We start from the raw sequence: 21155 nt of genomic DNA, 5'->3' as shown, positions 1-21155 counted from the left end.
GAGTTGAATACAACTAAGAGGTGGCAGGTACTTAAAGTTAGGAAAAATATATGTGAAAAAATATGAAAACTATTTCTGTCTTATTCCCCTCCCCCACCCCCAGAAAATTGTGGAAAGAGATTACAATAATTCTGTATCAGAAGTGGAATGTCTTGGTTCCTCTTAACATCATTGTTCCAGTGGACAGAGGTTTGGGGACCAATGGGAGTAATCACCAGATTTACCAAGTTATTTAGTGGAAGAGCTCTGACTAAATCCAAGATTCCCTAACTCCCAATTCAAATCACCCCTTTTTTTTTAGTGTCATTCAAGGAAGAAAAGGTACAAAATGGCCTTCTCTTAGTTTTACTGACCCTGCTGTGGGGTAATGTCTTTCTGGGGAAGCCATATCCTTTAGATGACCAGACCTTCATTAATGGGCTCAGCCCGGGGAACTTGCTGAGTTCCAGAATGGATCTGGGGAAGGCTATCAACTGGGTAACCAGCTGTCCCTTTGAAAAGGAGATTTAAAGTTTTACCCTTCGCCTTCCAGGAAGTGACAGAAACTCACTTTTTCTTAGTTTAAAACCCAATAGGAGATGTAATGAAACTAATCAACTCAGAGTTATAAGAAATAATATTAGAACCTGGCTGAAGATGACAAAGGAAGCAATTTGATATGAGTAAAACACACATTTCTCCATTCAATGCAATTAGAAATATTTTTTTAAGGACTCTTACTTGGCTGTTCTTGAAAAATGTAACTATTGAAAAAGAAATTGGCAAAGATCTTAAGGCCTGGATCTCAGTTCCTGGCCCCGGTGATGGGTTTGGAAACTGCAGCCACAGCAATTAGGAGTTCCAATTTCCAGTTCACAGAAGGTCAGGCCATGGGGTTATGCTTAGAGCAGTCCTATACTTCCTCTGAGGAAAGGCTCCACCAACTTGAGAGAATCAGGACTTGATATTGTTGAATCAGCATATATATTGTTAATGACCACAAGCAGGTTTGGCCTCAACACCATTTTTCAAATCTTTAGTGAAAGTTCAGCTCTGACAATTTTGTGTTCTCTCCTGTGACAGTTGAGAGGCACCAGCCAATAGGTACCAGCTCTTTCCTGCAAATCCCCAGACCAGGGCTCCTCAAACCCTCAGGTGCATACAGATGCCTTGTATATCTGGTTAAAGTGCAGGTTTTATTTTAATTAGTCAGCTGGTTGACTAACCCTTGAGCCTTCATTTCTAACAAGCTTCCAGGTTGCTTTGAATAGCAAGGCTCTAGATCTGTCTTTACATACGAAACTGTATTTTTACCGTGTGACATTGATGTGTGCCCATTTTAATGTTTATTAAATCAATTTTCCATTTATTAATAAGAGATTATTTCTTGCCACAAAACACTTTCCCTGGCCTTAACTAAAATCTGGCTTCTTTTAAGAGGTAGGCCTTTCTGTTCTTTATTATTGCTATTTTTTTATGGGGGAACATTGAAATCACTTTTATTAATTGAAACCAATCACCCACTGAATGACTTTAAGACATGATGGGATCAGTGCCTACCTCAGAACCAGCCAGAAGTGAGTCCTCCTATGTCTCTAACTTACATATGATGGTGTTTTTGTGCAATGTTACTGAATCCTCATCTCATATCTCTGGTAAGGAAGATCTCTATAACTGAATTCAAAACGCTAGTAAACTACAGAAATGCCAGCCAGATATGTGGCATTAATACCTTTTACAAGTCTTATGATTCATATGACTCAGGGCCCACAGACTGTCTCTCTTAAAGTAACCCTAAAATGATGCCTACTCTAGGAGTATGTCATTGATCTTTTCAGAATCTATCCCCAAATATCTGCTCCATAGTGAGAGGCAAGAATCAGAGAAGAAGTAGTCTTTGGAGAGCCAAATTGAGGGAGTCGAACTATAACGTGAATGCAATTAGCTGGCAGTGGCGTCTATGCCGAAAACATAATCATCCCTTTAATAGGGAACATTTGCTATGCTTGACAAAGTCACAGTGAAATGGCTGGATCCATAGGAAGGAACATGCTGAAAATGGTTTCAATATGATCCTGTTTTTTCACTCAATAGCCATTGATTGAGGGTGTCCAGCCAAAAACAATGAGAAAATGAGCCAACAATAGTCTTACCCTTTGACCATATTAGATATAGTTGCAGCTGAAACTTGTTACATGTTTCAGGAATAACAAAGCATCCATATGGAACAAATATTTGGCAGTATGGCAGCTGATGAAACCAGGAAAAATTAGACAAATTATCAATCGCTCGCTCCCAAATTACCCAAAAAAGAAATTAGATCCATTTTCAGTAGCTTTGCTTTCAAATTTCTTCATTCCATGAGTCACCACTACCTTCTGCCAAACTAAATATGTCTATGAACGGCTGGAAACTTTAATGGAAAGAAACATAAAACTCAAAATACGTAGGAAAATTTAAGCTTCTTCATGGAAGACCTTCATGGAAGACTAGAAAATCAGGAATGTTTAGAGACAGAAATAATGCATTGATAATACCTTTTGTTTTGGGTAGCTTCTGAGTTAGCAAGCAATACAAAATGCATCAGCCAGTCCACCAGCCGACATAACTTGAAATTAAAATAACTTCTAAAAAGAAATTAGCTTTTTCCTTTATTTGTTTTTTGTTCTTGTTTTGTATTGTTTTAAGCCCCCAGACCACTAAACTACTAAAGTCTATGAAGATCCATAATCCTACAATCAGGTTGATCAGATTTGGGATAGAGAGACTTAATGATATTATTCAATGGGTGATAGAAATTGGGGGAAAAAAGTTCTTACAGATAGTTAAGGGCCTAAATTTTCAAAGACTATTTTGATGCTTGACACCAGAAGAATATGACATAGCCAGTTACTTTGAGTTTATGGACTGTGGTTGCTAGTGCTACTTTCACATGAGTTTATCAAGGTTAAGTTTAAAGTGTCCAGCTATGCAAAAAGCCCGAGACCAAGCGTGAGGTGACTGAACTGGTGGCTTTCCCACTAGCATGCTTTGTGACCTCAGGCACATCATGTTTTTTCTGGACTTTGCTTCCTTCATCTGGGAAGTGAGAACACTGGACCAAATTGCTCTATGTGGTTCTTTCTAGCTCTCTAAAGTATAATTCTTCAGTTATACTTCAACAAATAGAAAATACTTGTTGTGTTCTCTGAGGGCTGGTGCAGTTGTTGTTATACCTATGCTGGGGCTTCTGCATCAGCGATACCATTTATTACATACCTTCCCTTGCCTACTACTTCTCCTTTTAGGGTGAATGCCTCTGATGAAATGAGAGGGAGGAATTAAGTGGAGGTTCTATTCTCAAAACCATTTTCCTTGGTGGAATCTTTTTGTATGGGCTCCTATGGTAGCTCTTAAAAACTCCCTATTGACTAGAAGTAGCTTACTGTTGATCTAGGAGAAGTTTCCCCTGTGAAGGGGTTCCCAGAGGTGACACCTCAAATAGACTTTTTTCTTCCATACCTTCAGTCTCAGATCCACAATGGCAGCAGTAGAAAATGGAAAGTCATCGGGTATATCCTGGGGAGCAGTAGAAGGAAATAGCTTTTGGAATGCTTTTTAAGCATCAAGTCAAAGAGTTTTATTAAGTGCCTAATACTGAATGTTATGGAGGACAGGAAAAAAAAAACTTTTAAAACCTGGTCTTTGTTTTTATGAAAGAGCTCAAAAGAGAGAGGATGAAAATTCATGACAGCAGCAACCAGCATTTAATTGTGGGTTCAAAGCTGTCTTTTCTATGTCAAATGTTGTGTCTCTGGGAGCTGTTGGATGTGAAGCCTCTGGGATAGAAGAACCACATGGTCACTGGTCCATATGGTGATGGAACTCACAATTTTGATTTCATCAAAGTCATGCTCTTAGAAAAAAATTCAGTTCCCCTAAGGCTGCGATAAAGAAGCAGTTTAGATGAGCAACCTGAGAGTATAAAGATACCTTTCTGATTAGTGAGTACATTCCCTCTGCTGACCACTGCTTTTTGAGGCTAAGCAAAAATCACCAATAGCTGACTTGGGAGAATGGAAATCTTTTGCTTACATGTTATACCTTAGTGACTACTTAACCATTATCATAACCAGACTTGTGTGGAAACAAATTTTTCAAGTAAGTTCAGTGGGTTAAGTGATAGGTCCCATCTTTTTCTGCTTCTTCCAATGAGGACATAAACAGTAATACTGAGTAAGCATTCTGAAGATCCATTAATTGACCCCTGGGTGGTGTAAATGCAGTTATCGGTGAATAGAAGAATTAGTTAATCTTTTAAATTAATAAGGCTGAGAAGATACACTGCCAAATTAACCTTTCTAGATTATAATTATTACAGAACCATTGAACTAATGTTTCAATGTCACTAAAGGTTGAAGCTAAGCCATTGAACTAATTTGTGGATGGTGATTAGAAGGACAAGGCAATGTATTCAATTCAGTCCACTAATAGTGTGACCTATTTGAGTGGCCCTTTCAGTTTCCAGAGACCCTCTATAGTTGAGCCTTAAAAATCTCTGAGGTATAATTTTTTTTTTTTTTTTGTCTTTTTGTCTTTTGTTGTTGTTGTTGTTGCTATTTCTTGGGCCACTCCCGCGGCATATGGAGGTTCCCAGGCTAGGGGTCGAATCGGAGCTGGAGCCACCAGCCTACGCCAGAGCCACAACAACGCGGGATCCGAGCCACGTCTGCAACCTACACCACAGCTCACGGCAACGCTGGATCGTTAACCCACTGAGCAAGGGCAGGGACTGAACCCGCAACCTCATGGTTCCTAGTCGGATTGGTTAACCACTGCGCCGCGACGGGAACTCCTTTTTTTTTGTCTAATATTTTTATTCCTTTTTTACAAATGAGGAATGTAATACTCGAAGAAATTAAGTGGCTTCTTCAAGGTTGTTGAGCTATTAGGTAAGGGAGCTGGGGGGCCTCAAGTGTGGAACCTCTGATTTCCAAACTAATACTTCATTGATCTACTTTTTCTGCTTTCTGGTAGGGCTGCTTATAGACAATAAAATGACTGTGATGATATTCAGACAGAAAAGGTAAAAGAAGGGAGAAGAAAAATTGTAGCTCCTATCTCTGAACTAGGCCTTTTTCTCTTGTGAGGAATTGAGAACTTATTTATTATATGACCAAGAAGAGAACAGCCACAAATACTGAGGTCAGAGAGAACCAGCTTTTTTTTTTTTTCCATTTGCTTAAGGTAGTCAAAACCAAACTTCTGAGCACAGAGCTTTTGTCTACATCATTTCTGCCTTCCCTTACTGCTGTTACTAAAATAAATGAGTTCCATAGCTATCAGACAAAAGCGAGGGCCTGCAGATACTTTTTGGATAGCCTGTAGGAAGAGCTTTTTATTTTCAAGAAGAAACTTTCAAAACCCCGGTAACTCTTCTCATTGCTTACTTTGGGCAATGGACCATAGACCCCATTAACCAGTGACAGATGATGTGTCACTGTCACTCATAGCTTTCCCATCTCTCTAGTTGCTTTTCTTCTGGAGTCACCTCTAATCCAGTAGTTCTCTGTGAGGGGTAATTTTGCACCCCCACCCCACAGGGGACATTGGGCAATGTCTGGAGACATTTTTGATTGTCACAACTGGGAGGAGGGGATTACTGGCATCTAGAAGGTTGAAGCCAAATCTGGTGCTAGACCTTCTACAATGCACGGGAGAGCCCCTCTCCACCAACAAAATAATTATCTGGCCTAAGATGTCAACAGTGCCAAAGTTGAGAAATCCCATTGCCAATGGCACTGCTGGGGGAGGTCTATGGAGAGTAGGAGAATAAAGTAGAATTTTAAAACATGCCACTTGGTCTCACAAAAGGAATGGGGCTGGGGGCAGGGAGGAAGGCGAAATGAGAAGGCTGTGTCCCAGATCAGCTGAATCCAGAATTCTAACCCTTGGTGCTCCTTTCCCCAATTTCATAGATAATCAGAAGTTGGCTGAATGTGGGTTGGCCCAGTACAGACTTGCCTCATCACTTGCCTCTGATGAAAGACCCATTTCATCAGGGTAAATGGCACAGAGGTAGTACCACCTTCCCAGCAATGTTCACAGAACTGACTCTATGACTAACACATTCTCAAAGTTTATAAGACCCCTCCAACAGACTTTCTAGGACCTCATCAAGACCACAGACAAAAGAAGAAAATCTGAAGAGATACATAGAGCATTTGCTTGCAAATCTGCAAAAAAATCAGGTGTAAATTTCTTTTGGTTTAGGGCTGTCCGAGAAACCTCCAGAAAAAAAAGCTGATCCAACAACTCGTCAGGCTGTTTCAAATTTTCCAGGAGCACAGCTTTGCTAAGTCATTCCAAAGCAGTTCTACCCAAGTTGACATTGGAGAGAGTGACTGAAGAGTCAGAATAATATAATATACAATGAGTCCAAATCATGACCCAAAGTGGACTTGGAATGCCTGAAGCACTTTGAAAAGCCTTTTGCCTAGTACAGGAGACAGGCAAGGAATCCCTTTAGTTTGTGCACATTTCTACAGTAAGGGAACAACAGTGTTAACTTCAGTCTCAGGTGGCCTTTTTGGAATGAGAGGGCCACCAAGATCTATGTTCATTTGGGTTAGCTTGGTTGGAGGCCTCTCCTGGTCATTCAAATGTACCAGGTACCTTAGACATAGGCATGGGCCATTGCAGCTAAAGGTGGAACACCACACTGGAATCAAGAAACAGTATCTTGGAATCAAGGGTATTTTCTTCTACTTCTGCCATTAATAAGCAGTGTGATCTTAGTCATGTCGCTTCTGAGTTTCACTCTTGGTATCTGACTAGATTGTTTTTCTTTTCTTTTCTTTTTTGTCTTTTTAGGGCCACACCCATAGCATATGAAAGTTCCCAGGCTAGGGGTCGAATCGGTGCTGTAACTGCCAGCCTACACCACAGCCACACAGGATCCAAGCCGCATCTGCAACCTACACCACAGCCCATGGCAACACTGGATCCTTAACCCACTGAGCGAGGCCAGGGATTGAACCCAAGTCCTCATGGATACTAGCCGGTTTGTTACCACTGAGGCACAGTGGGAACTCCTAACTAGATTGTTTTTCAAGGGCTTCTAGATTGTTTTTCAAGGGCTTCCAAGCTTACAGCAATCTCACATTTTACTTCCTTTGAAGAGTTAGGTAGTTTTATTGGAGAGATATAGACTTAATCAAGAATCAAGTTTTGGGTGTCTTCCCAGGGGCTTCAGTGTGCCCCCCCCTTTTTTCCTTTGTGGCATGGAAACACTTATCCTTGCAGAACGCCTGAGTGTTTTAATGCAAAAGGTTTTCATTTAAAAGACTGTGTGGTCTGTGTTGGTTGCACAACTTCTCTTTGTGTCCATGCTGCTGCTGATCAAATATTGCAAAGCCATTAATTACCTTAGGACAAATGCAGAGGGCCATGTGCAAAAGTTCTGGCCAACTGCATAAAGCAATATGCCAGATGTAAAGCAAATGAAGGGTTTTTCTTGGTATTTAAGGTTCAGTGAAAAAGTAAGAGGGGCAGCTATGCCAAGAATGAAAAGCCAGAGCTTGCCAAGTGCTTCTTTAAGTGGCTTTGGCCAATGTGAGACTAAACAATGCATTAAATAGGCATACAACTTACTGCAGTTAAGGAATCACACGTCAAATAACAGCTCTTTGCTATGTTTTAAACATGATCTCGCATATAGATAAAGACAAATGAAATGCTGTGTTGTCATCTCCTTAGTCTAACAGCTAATAAGGCCTGGGGATTTGGACTTTCCAGGCAACCAAAAGTAATTCTTTGTGATGTAAGAACTTACTGATGATTCACAGAGAGGTGTAGGATGGAACTTGGCCAGGGCAGCAGCTAAGTGCAAAAAATGATTTTTTGCCACCATGGTTGTCAAAGACTCTGGTGGCATAAAAGAGCAAAGGCTTTGTAGCCCATTACTGAGAACAATGAAAAATCTCCTTGGGAGAGGTCTTGTGCCTGTTTGCAGTGTGTCCGATTCTTTGATCATAGAAATCATAAGAAAGTCTGCTAGAGGGATGAGGTCAGTTCTTTAGAGAGGCTCTGAGGAATGCTGGCATGGTACATGATGTCTGGGCTAGGTATACAGAGGCCCAGAGGGCTTGGAGAACACCAGCCCTCTCTTTTGGATCCATAATGGAGATATAAGCCTACCAGCTACCGAAGATCTGAAACATTCCAATACGGATGGTCTTCAAGCAACAGGTTGAGAGACAACCTACAAAGGTAAGAGCCATGCATGCACACCCCTAGCTGCTCCCACAGCTCCTTTCATGGTCAAGTTGGGGAAGACTCTCCCTGCCTGGCTCACTCTCAGCTTATGGTTGGTGCCTTGTGACCACCTCCCCTTTACCACCACTCTTATAGCATAGAAAGATCCTTGGTCCAATAAACAACCCTGCTTTAGTAGGTCTTTGAGAAAAACCAACAGAACTCATTGCTGCTAGAAACAAAGTACTTGGGGTTTTCAGGCAGAGGAAGAAGAAAACTTGAAATTGGCCAGAGGTGGGGCTCCCGCAGATCATACAGCATAGCCTTGTGCTCACAGGTGAGCTGCAATGTTCTGTCTGAGGAGCATCCGGTCTGTGAAGGCTCTCAAACAGCAGTAGCCTCTAATCAAAGAAGCTTTTTGTGTGTGTGCTCCCTAAGGAAATTAGATGAGTATTTCTTAAGCTTTTCTAGAGGGTAAAATGTGGGGTAATTATAGGGCCATCTCCCTCTTGCCTCCTTTCAAAGAAGTGTTCATCAGCTGTGTCACTTGGAGGTTCCTGCTCTTGATCTCTCGGAGGAGGCCTGGGCTTTGGGGAAGCATCTCCCCAGGCTACAACACTTTGGGCCTGGAAACAATGGGCATGGGCAGATGAATACGCTTCTTGGAGACAAAAGACCTTACTTTAGTTCTGGATTCACCCAGTGAGGTAAGTCACAAAATCTCATTGTCTCTCCTTTCTCATTTGTCCAATGAAGCAATAATCCTTGCTTTCTGCATGGGGTAAAGACAAAGTGAGAGCTGACACAGCTGGATTTTGAAAAAGTGAATGTACTACTCTACCATGAGATGTTCTTTGTGCTGCTGATACTACTGCATAACTGTCACTACCAGCAGCAGATCTCATCAGCTGCCCCTAGGGAGGGATATGAGTGTATAATGAATTGGTTTGCTCAGATATCTCTACCTTTGCAATAGACTCTGTAACTGACCCTGGAAGGAAGTAAATAAGAGTAATTGCTAAAGGTGTTTATGATGCTTACTATGTGCCAGGCAGTATTCTAATTTAATATGTTCTAATATATTAACCAGTTCTATGAGCTAGGCCCCATTTTACAGATAAGGAAACCGAGGAACAAAGAGGTCAAGTTACTTGCTTGATGCCACCCACCAAGCAAGTTTCAGAGCTGCAGTTCAAACCCTAGATTCTTGGCAATAGAGACCTTTTGGATCTACACCTCCCCTGCTTTTTTTGTAATCATCCATCAGGGAAAAGATGGTCTCAAAGAGCATTATAATGTCAGGAAAATACAAATTATTTTCTAAATTTGCACAGAAATCATCACTTTCTTAGTGCTCCCTTGGTTGCCCAGACTAGTCCTCTTGGGCGTATTTAAAGAGTAGTAGCAAGCACTTAGGGTCAATATAAAAACTCATTGTGTTTCTTTAAGAATATCTGTGGCCTATTAGCTTAGTGGTTCTAATGAGTCCAGGGCCAAGGTCAAATCCCACCTGTGCCAATTAGTTTCAAAGAGGAAAGCTTTTCCACAGCCGGTGACTGTACCTCTGACTTTGGCCAGCTGTCATACAAATGAGTGGCTGGCGGTCTAGGTCTAAGGGATACCAAGCCAAGGATGCAAATGGTGCAGCTGAAATTCAGCCCCATTCAAAGCAATGCTAATGGTGAGTGAGTGTATCTTGGGATGCCCACAATGGTGCATTATCCTCTTTAATTGGAAGGACAGCATCAATAGGCTGAGAAAAGGCTTTTTGTCAAGGTTTAAAAGCCTATAGATTCTAATTCGTCCCCTCAAATTTAACGAAAGCAGCTAAAAACTGACCTACTTAACTGTCCTCACATCCAAGAGAGTGAGAAAGGTAAAGATAGCTGTCAGCTGATTCTTCCTTGCAAAGAAAAATGGTAATCTGTTTTCATGAGGTGTGCACTCCTTTCGCCAGATGACCTGCATGTATGGGGTCATGACTGAGCTTCTATTCCATCCTTGAGGAGCTGGAACCCAGCTTAAAACAAAATAAAAGAAAGAAGCTGGCTCTTCTTTCTCTAAGTAGGTGGGATCTCCTCTTTCTCTAGGTAGGTGGTATCTCCTATCTTTTGGAATGAACAAACTATGCAAAGAAGATAAAGGAGTCTAAATGTTCATTGGTCACTATTTAAATCCAAGGTTCTCCTTTCTTGAATAGCACCAAATCCTTGTTAATTACAACCTAGACTATGAGTCTGTTCAAGTTAGACGAGGTCATTTTCTTTAACAAAATCCCCTTGTTTTATAGACAAGGACATTTTGGCCCAGGAAGTTTAAATCCCTGACAAAATCATACAGCTAATGAATGACAGGTCTGGGAGCAGTTTTCTGAGCACTATATTTCAAATGAAAGAATCTTGAGTTAATAATAATAACAACCTCGATCTAGGAAGGTTGTTGCAATCAATAACAATGAAATTCATTGCGAAATTCCACTTAAACTCCATAAAACAGTACATTTTAACACATGAAAAATGCCATTCATTTATTCAGACCTGTTCTTAATAACTATGCATTGGAAGTATGTTTTACAAAAGCTATAAATCTGGAATGGCCAAAAGGGTATCCAACTTTCCTTTCTAATTGATTTACTTCTCCATTCCCCCAGACCGCCGAGGTAAAGCATATACAGTTTATTTAAGGGACTGTTTATAGGCTCTTAAAACTAAAAAGGACCCCAGAAACTTGCTTTCTTTTGGTTGCTCTTAATTGAAACCATCCAAGGTGGTTGGTTGCCTGTCAATTTTTTAAGTATCTCCAAGGAGAGAAATTCCACAAGCCTCTAAAGTGCATGTTAAAATGGTTAATCACCATGGCTGTCAGAAATTATATCTATGGCAAGCTTAACTTCTCCTATTTCACTTGAAGCTCTTTTGCTCTTGCTCTCTTCCATGCAAAGTGAGGTTACAACAAGCTGCCCTTATGTGGGTTCCATCAATCTGGTAAGATAATAGAGAGCTCTTTTCCAATGTGCCACTTCCATTATGCCACCATTTTTCTCACAGGACTATGTAGACACGAGACTGGTTGGTACGCTCTCTTACTATGGTACATAGGGAAGAACCAGTACTTAGCTTTTCTTTGCAAGTAAATGTCTTCTTTTCCTCAAATGTCTGGGGGAGCTGCATTAATTACAGAGGAATGGTTCCACTTATGCTGGAAGATGTTCACAAAACAGATAATCAAGACGGTGGCTTCCCCTGTGCTCTAGTGGAACTTAGGCTTGTAGAGAAATATGAACTAATTTACAATATTAGGTAAATCTATACAATATAAGCATTACAAAAAATATTCACAATAGTTCTGTCTAGCGTTAAAAATGTTCCTTTTTAAATATTCTGGCCCAGACAAAAAGATAGATATGAAGGCAATTTTCGTTTAGATTTTTGAATTTCCTACTAAGATCAGAAGCCCTCTTCCACTGTTGAAAAAAAATCCATACATTCAAAATGGATGTGAAGCAGCTTAAAATAAAATACACAGCCACAATAAAACTTTAAAAATAAGGATAAAAATGATAATGAGTCAATTGACAAGGGATAGAGATGGGGAAGACTTCTTTCCTCTAAAAAGTATTTCAAAAGCTGTAAATGCTTAGAGCTGACTTCTCCACACACAGTAAATCTCAGGGGACAAAAAGGAAACCCAATAAAATTTGTTGACAACAGTTAATGCCTGTAAGAATAATTGGCTCAGACGCAAAACAGACCATCAGTGTAGCTTGGGGAAGACCAAAATGCAGCCTCGAAGTCATTGTTAGTACACGTTGTACTCAGTTGAAAAAAAGATAAAGTTTTATCAAGTAGCTGGGTAAATATGAGGTGAGAAGAATTGTCCAAAGTACCTGACAAACCTAATTCTTTATGATTCTGAAGACCAAGATCTCAAACAAGTCATGCCGTTCCATTCATTTGGATTCGGTTCAATTCAGTCCTGTCAGTTCAAAAATCAAATTTGAGCTGCAGCTTTGTCAGCCAGGCAGTGAGCTCAATACTGGGATTCAACGGTAAATAAATATGGCCTTCAGTATCAAGGAGATCCTGGTCAGATGATTTCAAAAATGGGACAACATAGTCAGGAAAAGCATAAAGGACCATAATCTACTCTTCCATAATTATTTTTCTCTTATGACACTTGATAATGCTTATGTGCATTTTTTTTAACCTCTAGCTGGACCTTGACTTCCTTGGAGGCAAAGTTAACCTCTCCTTCATTTCTGTGTATCTCAGTCCTGCCTAGTGTGGTGTCTTACAACGATGTCTTACACATAGCAGATGTTCCATCAATGTTTTGAATTAAAGGGTCTAAAGTGGCTAACTTCTCTTGAGCAAAACGTATAGTCTAGTTGACTAGAAAATAAACAAGAATACTTTTGTGCAGGAGGGTTTATGTCTGACGAAGAATTTACATTAAGTCACGGAGTTCTATAAGGTAGAATGTAACAAAACTGAGATTCTCCATAACAATGAGGAGACACAATTTGTCAAACCACTTTCTATCCAAAGTCAAACTCTAAACATCAAGACTTGCCATATATAACCTTTCCCTTTCAAGATACTAAAATAGAATTAAAACACATGTGCTAAAATTTGATCATTAGAGTATACTTTTCAGTGTGTTGAAATTTGTTTCCATCACAGTTGTCTAATACTTTTAACTATCTGTGTGAACATATATAAGTATCATGTGGTTACTTGGAACCAAATTATTTCCTCCCATTCTCGTTTGCAAACATCACAGTCATAGAAAGATCCAGTTTCCATGCCCTGTACTTGGAAATCCTGGAGCATGTCATACTGAACATCAAAATTCAACCTGGCATATAACAGAAGACACTTGGGGGCTTGGCAATCACCTAGTGAACTGGGTAAAAGGAAATGTCACAAATGGATTATCAAGCCAAAAAAAAAAAAATCCTCTTGGGCATCATAAGTGAGAACCACTTATCCATTTTTAAAGATGTGGATCAGTAGCAGAAAAGTAATGAATAGTGACAAGCCATCGCTGGATGATGTTGATGTGACACATTTGCTTTCTGCAAGGTATTCTGAAGGTAAAATAAGTCTGCTATTTGAAAAGCACTCACCCAGTGAACTCAGTCATCTGCACAGCAACAGAGAACTGGATAGAATTGCTCCATTGCCAGAAAAATAAATGAATTCACTCAATTAAATCACTGGCTGGAAACAGAGAGTGGAAATTTGCCCATTCAAAGAGTAGAAAGCACTTCTCTCTCTCTGTCACTAGTTGTTGAAAAGCTATTTGTTGCCAAATCTACAATGACTACAGATTATCAACCTGCCTATTAGGCTCTTCCTTCCCAAGCTCTCTGTCTATTCCAGACTGCTACACACAGACCCCTCACCCCAGTTACACAGACAAGCACACACATACCCTCCTGGGAAGAAGAGAGAGAGACGGGAAGTGTGAGGCATTGCAGGAGCTACACAAAGCCTAGTGGGTAACTGAGGTAAGCTGTCTACACTTCAATGATATGAAGTTCTAAGAATGATTCACAGTTCTGAACCTGAGGGTCAGTTTCCTGGAACTCTCTAAAATTCTGAAGAATTATACATCATGAGCATCTGGCTTTCCATCTTTCAGTATCCTGTAATATAAAATGAGACAGGTGCCTCTGAGGCAGGTTCTTTAAGTGATCCATTCCCTCAGGCAGTATGGACTCTTGTTTGTGTTTATTATTCATTTGCAACTGTGGACCTGGCTGTCTATTTTTTATTGACTGTCGACTTCTTAATCACCTGAGACCTACTTATGGGATAAGTGACCTTGCACTTGTCAGAAACCCTTTTCCAGATGGAGACATCACTGGAGAGCCCTAGAGAAGAGTGATGTCAAAGGAAGGCAATAACAAAAACTCAAGGTCGGTTTGCAGGGAGGACAAATTACTATGGCATGTCAGTTTGCATTGAACAAGTCTGTGTATTTGCAAACATGCCTTTCAGGGAAGTTCACTTTCTGTCTGTTCATGGCGATTTCATATTGTGTGGAGACATCTAGGATGTGCCTCTCTATCCTTTTCCCAATCCACCTTTCTGGTTTCCTCCAAATTACCTAGCACTTGAAACAGCCCCACATGTTCACATATCTTGATACACGCACCTACAGATCTCAAAACTCAAAACTTCAATCCCCCAGGGCCATTTTGTCCCATCTTTTCATTGGAAGAAATGGGGTCTGAAGGCAGGACAGAACAGTTGCGGGAAAGCTCAGTGGAAAGTAGTTAAAAGACAAACTACTAAGGAGGAAAATTCCATCCAAAATCTGCAAAACGTGCCACAGCCCCACTGAAACACTAGGCTCACTTTAAGGTGAGCAATCTCTGAGGCTGAGGACGACTGCCAGCCATGGGCAGTCATTCAGTTCTTTGCACACTCTCTGCGGTTGTAAATCCACAGAGCAGTGAGAGGGAGGGCTACTTACTGAAATAAAAGCCCCTGTCTCCGCACACGAACTGAAGAGCGTCCACCAGCTCAGCCCCACAGAGGGTCTCAGGTCCAGCCGTGGCAGAGCTGGTGAAGGAGAGCAAGCACAGGGCCAAGTAGAAGAGATGCGAAGAGGATGTGATGTGCATCTTTACCTGTGGAAGAAGCAGAAGGAGGGTCATGCTTCCTCCTGGGTCCTTGCCAGGATAGTGGAGGCTGAGGCAGGGGTGCCTTTACCCCCAGGTTTCTATCCTTGCCGTCAATCAAAACTACCTACTCAGAAATGCAACAGGGTGTGTCTGTGACTGCAGGGCGGTGTGTACTGAGCCAATCATGGCATCAAGCAACACGAATTTAATCCTCTTGCTTCTGTGGAACCTTGTGGAACCCTGAACCCCTTCCCTATGGGTTCCTATTACAATTCAATGAGATAAAACATCTAGAAACATTTACTACAAGTTTGTGATACTGTTATTGCAGTGGGATCCCACCCCACTCAGAGATGCTGGTAAGCCTTTGGAATGATCAGAGGTTAAGTTGTGCTCAGTCCAGATGTGGGGCCAAATATGTTTTATTAATTTAAATTCCCTAAAGATTGGCCATCCACAGATGACATGTGCAGTCATTATTGACCAGAATATTAAATTAACCAGAATGTCTTTCCCCAGCTACTGATTAAAGAGAATTTACTGCAGCTGAAAAAGAACTTGTAAAGATACTATATATCATATATATTTTTTTTCACTTGAGAGAGACAGAAACAGAAGTAGAGGCAGAGAAAGACAGAGAGCAAGATTTCTTACCTGGGGATATCAGAAGTTAATAGCTACAAATAGAAGTGAAAACCAGAAAGAGGAAAAATGTGGGGATTTAGAAATGAAATTGGCTTATGCTAAGGGGACACCATTCCTTCTGCATTCTGAAGCCCCTTATGTCAAGTTCAATAGCAGATCAACATGTGTAGACAGTGCCTTTCATGAACAGGGCACTGGGCTCCAAACCTACAAAAGTCCTTTTTTTTTTTGTCACCGGAATTGTGACTTCATCTCTTGGAGGGACTTACGTGTCACTGTATCCATTTTATAGGAGGGACCCCAGGTTGGCTTGACTTGGCCAAAGCTAGACAGCCAAATGGCATCACTGCCAGAAGCAGGATTCCTGTGGCCCAAGAATCCACCTTCACTCTGAGCAGTAGAAACAATGTGAAGGCAATCATTCAGTTTTTCCACCTTGCTATTTTGGCACCAGGATGTGCTTTCTTCCAGGAAGCCTCCCAAGGTGAGTAGCTTCATCCTCTCAGATGCATTCACTTTCAGCCACATTGGCAGAGTCAGTGACAGAAGGTTAAGCAAGGGAACCTATCAAAAGGTCATGGAGTTAAGTTTGAAGCTATCATTATGAAAAGAGGCTTTTCTGAACCTCCCAGTGGTGGCAGGTCCATTCAACCCCATCACTTTTGGAGAAACAGACTCAGTCATTTATTTTCTGATCACCTTCCTTGCCCTCCGTGAACTCTGAACTTAATGGCTGTCTACATCAGTGGCAGAGTTTGCTCCATCATTTTAATTAAGATTTCCATTTTTGTGGCCAGACTTTCAGCTCAGCAATTGGGGAAAAAAAAAAAAAAAAAAACCTAAACCCCTGACTCTTGTTAACACAATGCAAATATTTAGTTAATGCTTGTAAAACAGTTGAAGATGAAAAGCATCCTCTATTTTCAAATATCATAAATAATGGACATAAAATAGAAGAGGTGAAAGCTCAATGGAACATTTCTTCCATTTTCTTGCTAGGACGTCCGTGTGGAAACCCTTTCCACCCCCACGTAGCCAAAGCCACTGGGACTGCTAGAAACAAGTCATCATCCAGTCCTCAGTTTTCTTAGTTATAAAATAATTGGTGGGAGTTTTCCCTTTCAGAATTTCCAGTGGAACTCTCAAAATCCAACCCAATGGGACTTCATTGCCCTTTTCAAAAAGAAAACTCATAATTGAACAGACCCATACTCCAACAATGGGCCAGTTCTCAAGTGTATGCTATTCTGCCAATCCCTATTTCCTCCATCCCTCCCTTCTTTGAGTTTATAGTGATGCTAAAGGCCAAGCACCTGCAACTATAGTTGCCTTCAAGTTCTTCAGTTCTCATGAAATCCAGGGGGTAAGTTAGTCAACTCACAACCTTAGTGAGCTAAGAACTTCATCAGATGTCAAAATTGTACTTTAATGGTTATTTCTTTTATATAACACATTAAAACCCAGCAATGCAGATAAATCTTTAGCATTTAAGAATTTAAGATTGATTTCTTATAGTTTCCCTTTCCTTTTCCTTTTCATTGTTATTCTTTTTTTTCTTTTCTTTCTTTCTTTTTTTTTTTTTTTTTTTTTTTTGCTGAGTTATGTTCTCAGATAAATATCAGCACTTACAGTTCTAGGACAAGATAGAACCTCTAGTGCATTTTTCTTTAGTTCAGGGAACAGTCCAGTACACCCACAGAGAACCAGAGAATTTATCACATTATGTTCCCCCAAAAGAAAACAATAAGGAATTTGCTTGGGAGTTAAAAGTTCAAAACAAGTGGCCCCATATGTTCATCCTTTACTTGGCCTTTTATTTTGCCAAACACAAAAGAAATGAAGATAGAGAAAGGAAAAATCTGAGAGAGAGAAAGGAAAGAAGGACCAGAAAGAAAAGAGAAAAAAGGAAAAAAAAATGCAGAGCACTTTTTCCTCAAAAATCATTCACAAATTCAAAATTTAAAAGACCTTTCTTTTTATCTTAAATAACTGGAATATCAATTGATTCCAAATGTCTGGGCTACAATAAAAATGCCCAGCAAAATTCGAGGGCAATAGTCATAAGAAAATACTCACTGTAGGTGTAACCATTTTTGTTTGTTCCAGATCTTTTACAGCAGGTCAGGGTGGGTATTAAGAGACTGATGTGAATAGAATACTGAGGATTTAAAAACATGTGCTGCTTTGTGGGTGGGGTTTGTGAAAGCATCTAGTTACATTGGGACACCCGGGCAGGTATGCTATGAGCCTGGGTAAACTGCCTTTTGTCCATTCAGACAATGAACAAATTGCACAGCTGGGATTTGAGTCAATCTTTTCCTCCCAATCAAGCCACCAATTTCCATTGTGCACCTATTGTAGCCACCCTGAACAGTGACCCCAGCTCCAGTCCTCTCCCTTGCTCTCTTCCCTCTGACTCAAACACTTGGAAATAAATCTTGAGACTCAGAGTACAATCAGCTTGTGAGTTCTGCCTGGCAGACACCTTTACTCATTGAATTACATTTGAAAGACCACATAGCTCCCTCAAACCACTTCCTGCTCCAAGTACAGGAAAAAGCAACAACTTATGGCTAGCTTTGCTTCTGAAAAGTTCAGCATACACGGCAATGGAAAGTCCATTCGGAGTTTTCCAAACTTGTAATTAATGCAGAGATCACACTCCACAGCCTCTTTTAGGGTCATCTAACCAGGGACACAAAACTCCCAGCTGTCTGACCTCAGGGTGTATGTGTACATTGACTTCATTTCTTTAAAAGCAAGGTACCCAGCGTGCACCTTGGCATCTCAAGGGCAGCGGAATCAGGTGCCTGACAAGGACGTATCCTTAACTCCTGAGCCACTTACTTGCCTGAGAAAAGTCCTAGTGGTGGAGTATTTAAAAGCAGCAAATGAGTACCATACCTAGTGGTAGGGACGTTTTATGAATTGAGCCCTGAGGCAATTGCATCGGGGAGCCAGTGACAGCGGCTTAAAAGTGCTTGCAAATTGGAAAAACACAAGTCTTGAAGGATATAATTTTGCTGAGAATGGAAACTTGAACTAGGGCCAGTGATTGGAAACGAGAAGTCGGTGCATTGACAGCACTGGCCAAATTTACCTAAAGAGACTTTACAACACCGAGCATAAAATCAGAGTTTAACAACACGAAACCCCAAGTCCAAACTTTGCCTGTGAGAGTCCTCTTCAAAAGAAAAAAACTTGGAATAGCAGTTGCTAGAAAGTTTCCGCTTTCCATATACAGTATGCATTTGTTTAAATTATACGAATATGCAAGGTCAGCAAGAGTTCTTAAGGAGTTCTTTTTCAGAAGAGCAAATTAAACTTCGCTCTAACTTTGGCTCTCTGGGCATAAGTGCAGAGAGTTCCGGGACCTTAGCTCCAAAGATCATATTTAAAAGCTTTAATATCATTTAAAATGTAACTCTGTGACATGCCTTGTAATAAAAGTCCTGACAAGTCACACACACACATATACATACACACACAGCACCCCCCCCCCCACGAACATGGTCTTAAAAATAAAACATCTGCACCTGCAAAAAAAAAAAAAAAAAAAAAAAATCCAAAAGTTCATATCCATGCTCTATAGCCCTTAACCATAGACAGGATTTAAAGGAATCTTCTATAATGACAGCACTCAAGCCCTGCAGAAGTGGAGGATTTAGCATAAGTACCTTGCAATAGTTTCTACTCACACAGATATCTGTGCAAAGGCATTTATCTCCCGGAGCTATTTTTTCAGATCCCACAGAATTGCATATTCAGCAATTTATAAATAACTCCCAGTGCCGAAACAATGAAAATTCTAAAGTGAAGAACATTTCTAGGCAGAAGCAAACAGTACACAATTTAAAGAAAATTCCCCAATGACTTCAAAGAGTAAGAAATATTTACCTTCAAGAAATCACAAAAGCAGCACTTAAATAATTGGGTTGGAAGACTGCTGATTTTTCCCATTGCTTCTGAAGTGCAAAGTCTGGAAATGAATTGGTTAGCAGGAATAATGAGGCAAAAAGAAATCCAGGGAGATGGGAGATGTTGAGAGCAATGTCACATTTCAATTTTGAGGACTTTATTCCATTGCGCAGGCTCTATCTGCTCTGAATTTAGCAGTGACAGTGAGATTTAGCAAACAGAAGAGGGATTTAGAGAAAATCCTCACATTTATCTACAAAACACAGACACTGTAGACAGGAAACAGCTGGGGGAACGCTTGCCTTCTCTCTCTCTCCCTCTTCTGGCAAAGTTATCGAGTAAGGACTTTTTTGGGCATGGTGACAAATAACATCATACCTTTGCATTTTAAAACTAGAGCACAGAAGCATTTTTTTCCCTTAAAAGAATGTGTGTTAGTGACAGGGTGAGCAGACATTAAAATACTGATGCTGTCCTCTGATTAACTTTCTATTGGGCAGGAAGACACACACATCTGCTAATACACCTTACCCGTATGAAAAGAATATACGTGGAGGATGGGCGAGCAATTTTATATTCCAGAGCCAACGCAAAATTGAGAAAAAAAAAAATGAAGAAAAGACCATCTCAAGCATACCCTACAATTTTAACCCTCAAATGACCAGGATAAACTAGATTGGAAGACAGTGCTGGGATGACCCCCTCATCCTAGTTGCCAAGCGAGGGGAATGATCTCATTTCCTAGAAACTGGAAAAGGGCAGGCAGCTTTGCAATTGGCTCCCTTTAGGACACTGTCTCATGCTTTTTGCCCACGACAGGGCAAAGATTCTGCTGAGCTGTAAAGCCAACTGAAAAAATAAAATAAAATCTTTTTCTTCCTTCCTCTACTAGGCTGCTTATCTCCCCCCGTCCCCCCACCCCAGGGGAAGGGCACTTGAGGGGCAAATGATTTTCCCATTGTTCATATTTTTCTGCATAACTTGAACCTGTGTGTGTGTGTGTGTGTGTGTGTGTGTGTGTGTGTTCACGTGAGTGCATTTTCTTTCTCCAATTTTTGTGTATTCTAAATAACACCAGCTGGCTAGCAATACCCTCTCAAGGGTTATGATGTCATTCAAATCTCTCAACTGGATGAGTGGCCGGCAACATGGTCCAAGCCAGCTGTTTTGCTATTAATAATGTATACTTGCCTTCACCATTGAAAATCAAGTCCTGATCTTTTGCCGATACAGTTTGTACCAGTTTCTCTTTGGTTTTGCGAAGTAGGAGATAAGAAAGTGGATTATGAAATAAGATTGCAAAAGCTCAGGTCAGACATACCACTCTCCCTGGAGGTCTATCCAGGCATGATTTCTCAGGGATGGTGGAAATAGCCTGGACTTTGTATTTCTCTCTCTCTTGATTCTCAGGGGACCCAGACACACTGATGCATCAACTGAAAACAGAGGTCTGCTAGAAACTCTCGTCTGGGCCTTTATGTTGTCTTGTGGCCAGAAAGCTGTTTGCTGAGGTGAGTGTCCTTGGAGGAAAACCCAGTTGGTTTTGAAAGGGTGTTGAGTTTGCTCAAGTCTTCTGTAGTTAATCACTTGTGGCACTGTTTACTTTCAAGAAAGACAAGTTAGGCGTCCGGAGTTTTGCCATTTCAATGGTGCCCCGCCTTCAGCATCCGTCAGTGTGTACCTACTACGTGCCCAACCACGCATATCACAGTCAAGGCCCCATAGGGGCTTGCAGCAAGTGCTA

The 21155-nt window shown here is 40.8% G+C and overlaps 1 protein-coding gene across 8 annotated transcripts in view; it reads right to left on the bottom strand.

Moving 5' to 3' along the window:
* The window catches only part of IGF1 (insulin like growth factor 1), a 147227-nt gene that overhangs the window by 113137 nt on the left and 12935 nt on the right, over nt 1–21155 (bottom strand). For 2 of the 8 annotated variants that reach the window (XM_005664197.3, XM_005664195.3), the window contains exons 1-2: nt 19391–19720; nt 14698–14854 (exon numbers count right to left, since the gene is read on the bottom strand). In XM_005664197.3, the coding sequence (XP_005664254.1) occupies nt 14698–14854; nt 19391–19453 (220 nt within the window). In that variant the 5' untranslated portion in view covers nt 19454–19720. 8 annotated transcript variants of the gene reach the window in all.

The sequence above is a fragment of the Sus scrofa genome, chromosome 5 (assembly GCF_000003025.6).
Source record: "Sus scrofa isolate TJ Tabasco breed Duroc chromosome 5, Sscrofa11.1, whole genome shotgun sequence".
In the NCBI taxonomy this organism is placed as follows: domain Eukaryota; kingdom Metazoa; phylum Chordata; class Mammalia; order Artiodactyla; family Suidae; genus Sus; species Sus scrofa.
This window is presented reverse-complemented; position numbering and strand designations above follow the sequence as displayed.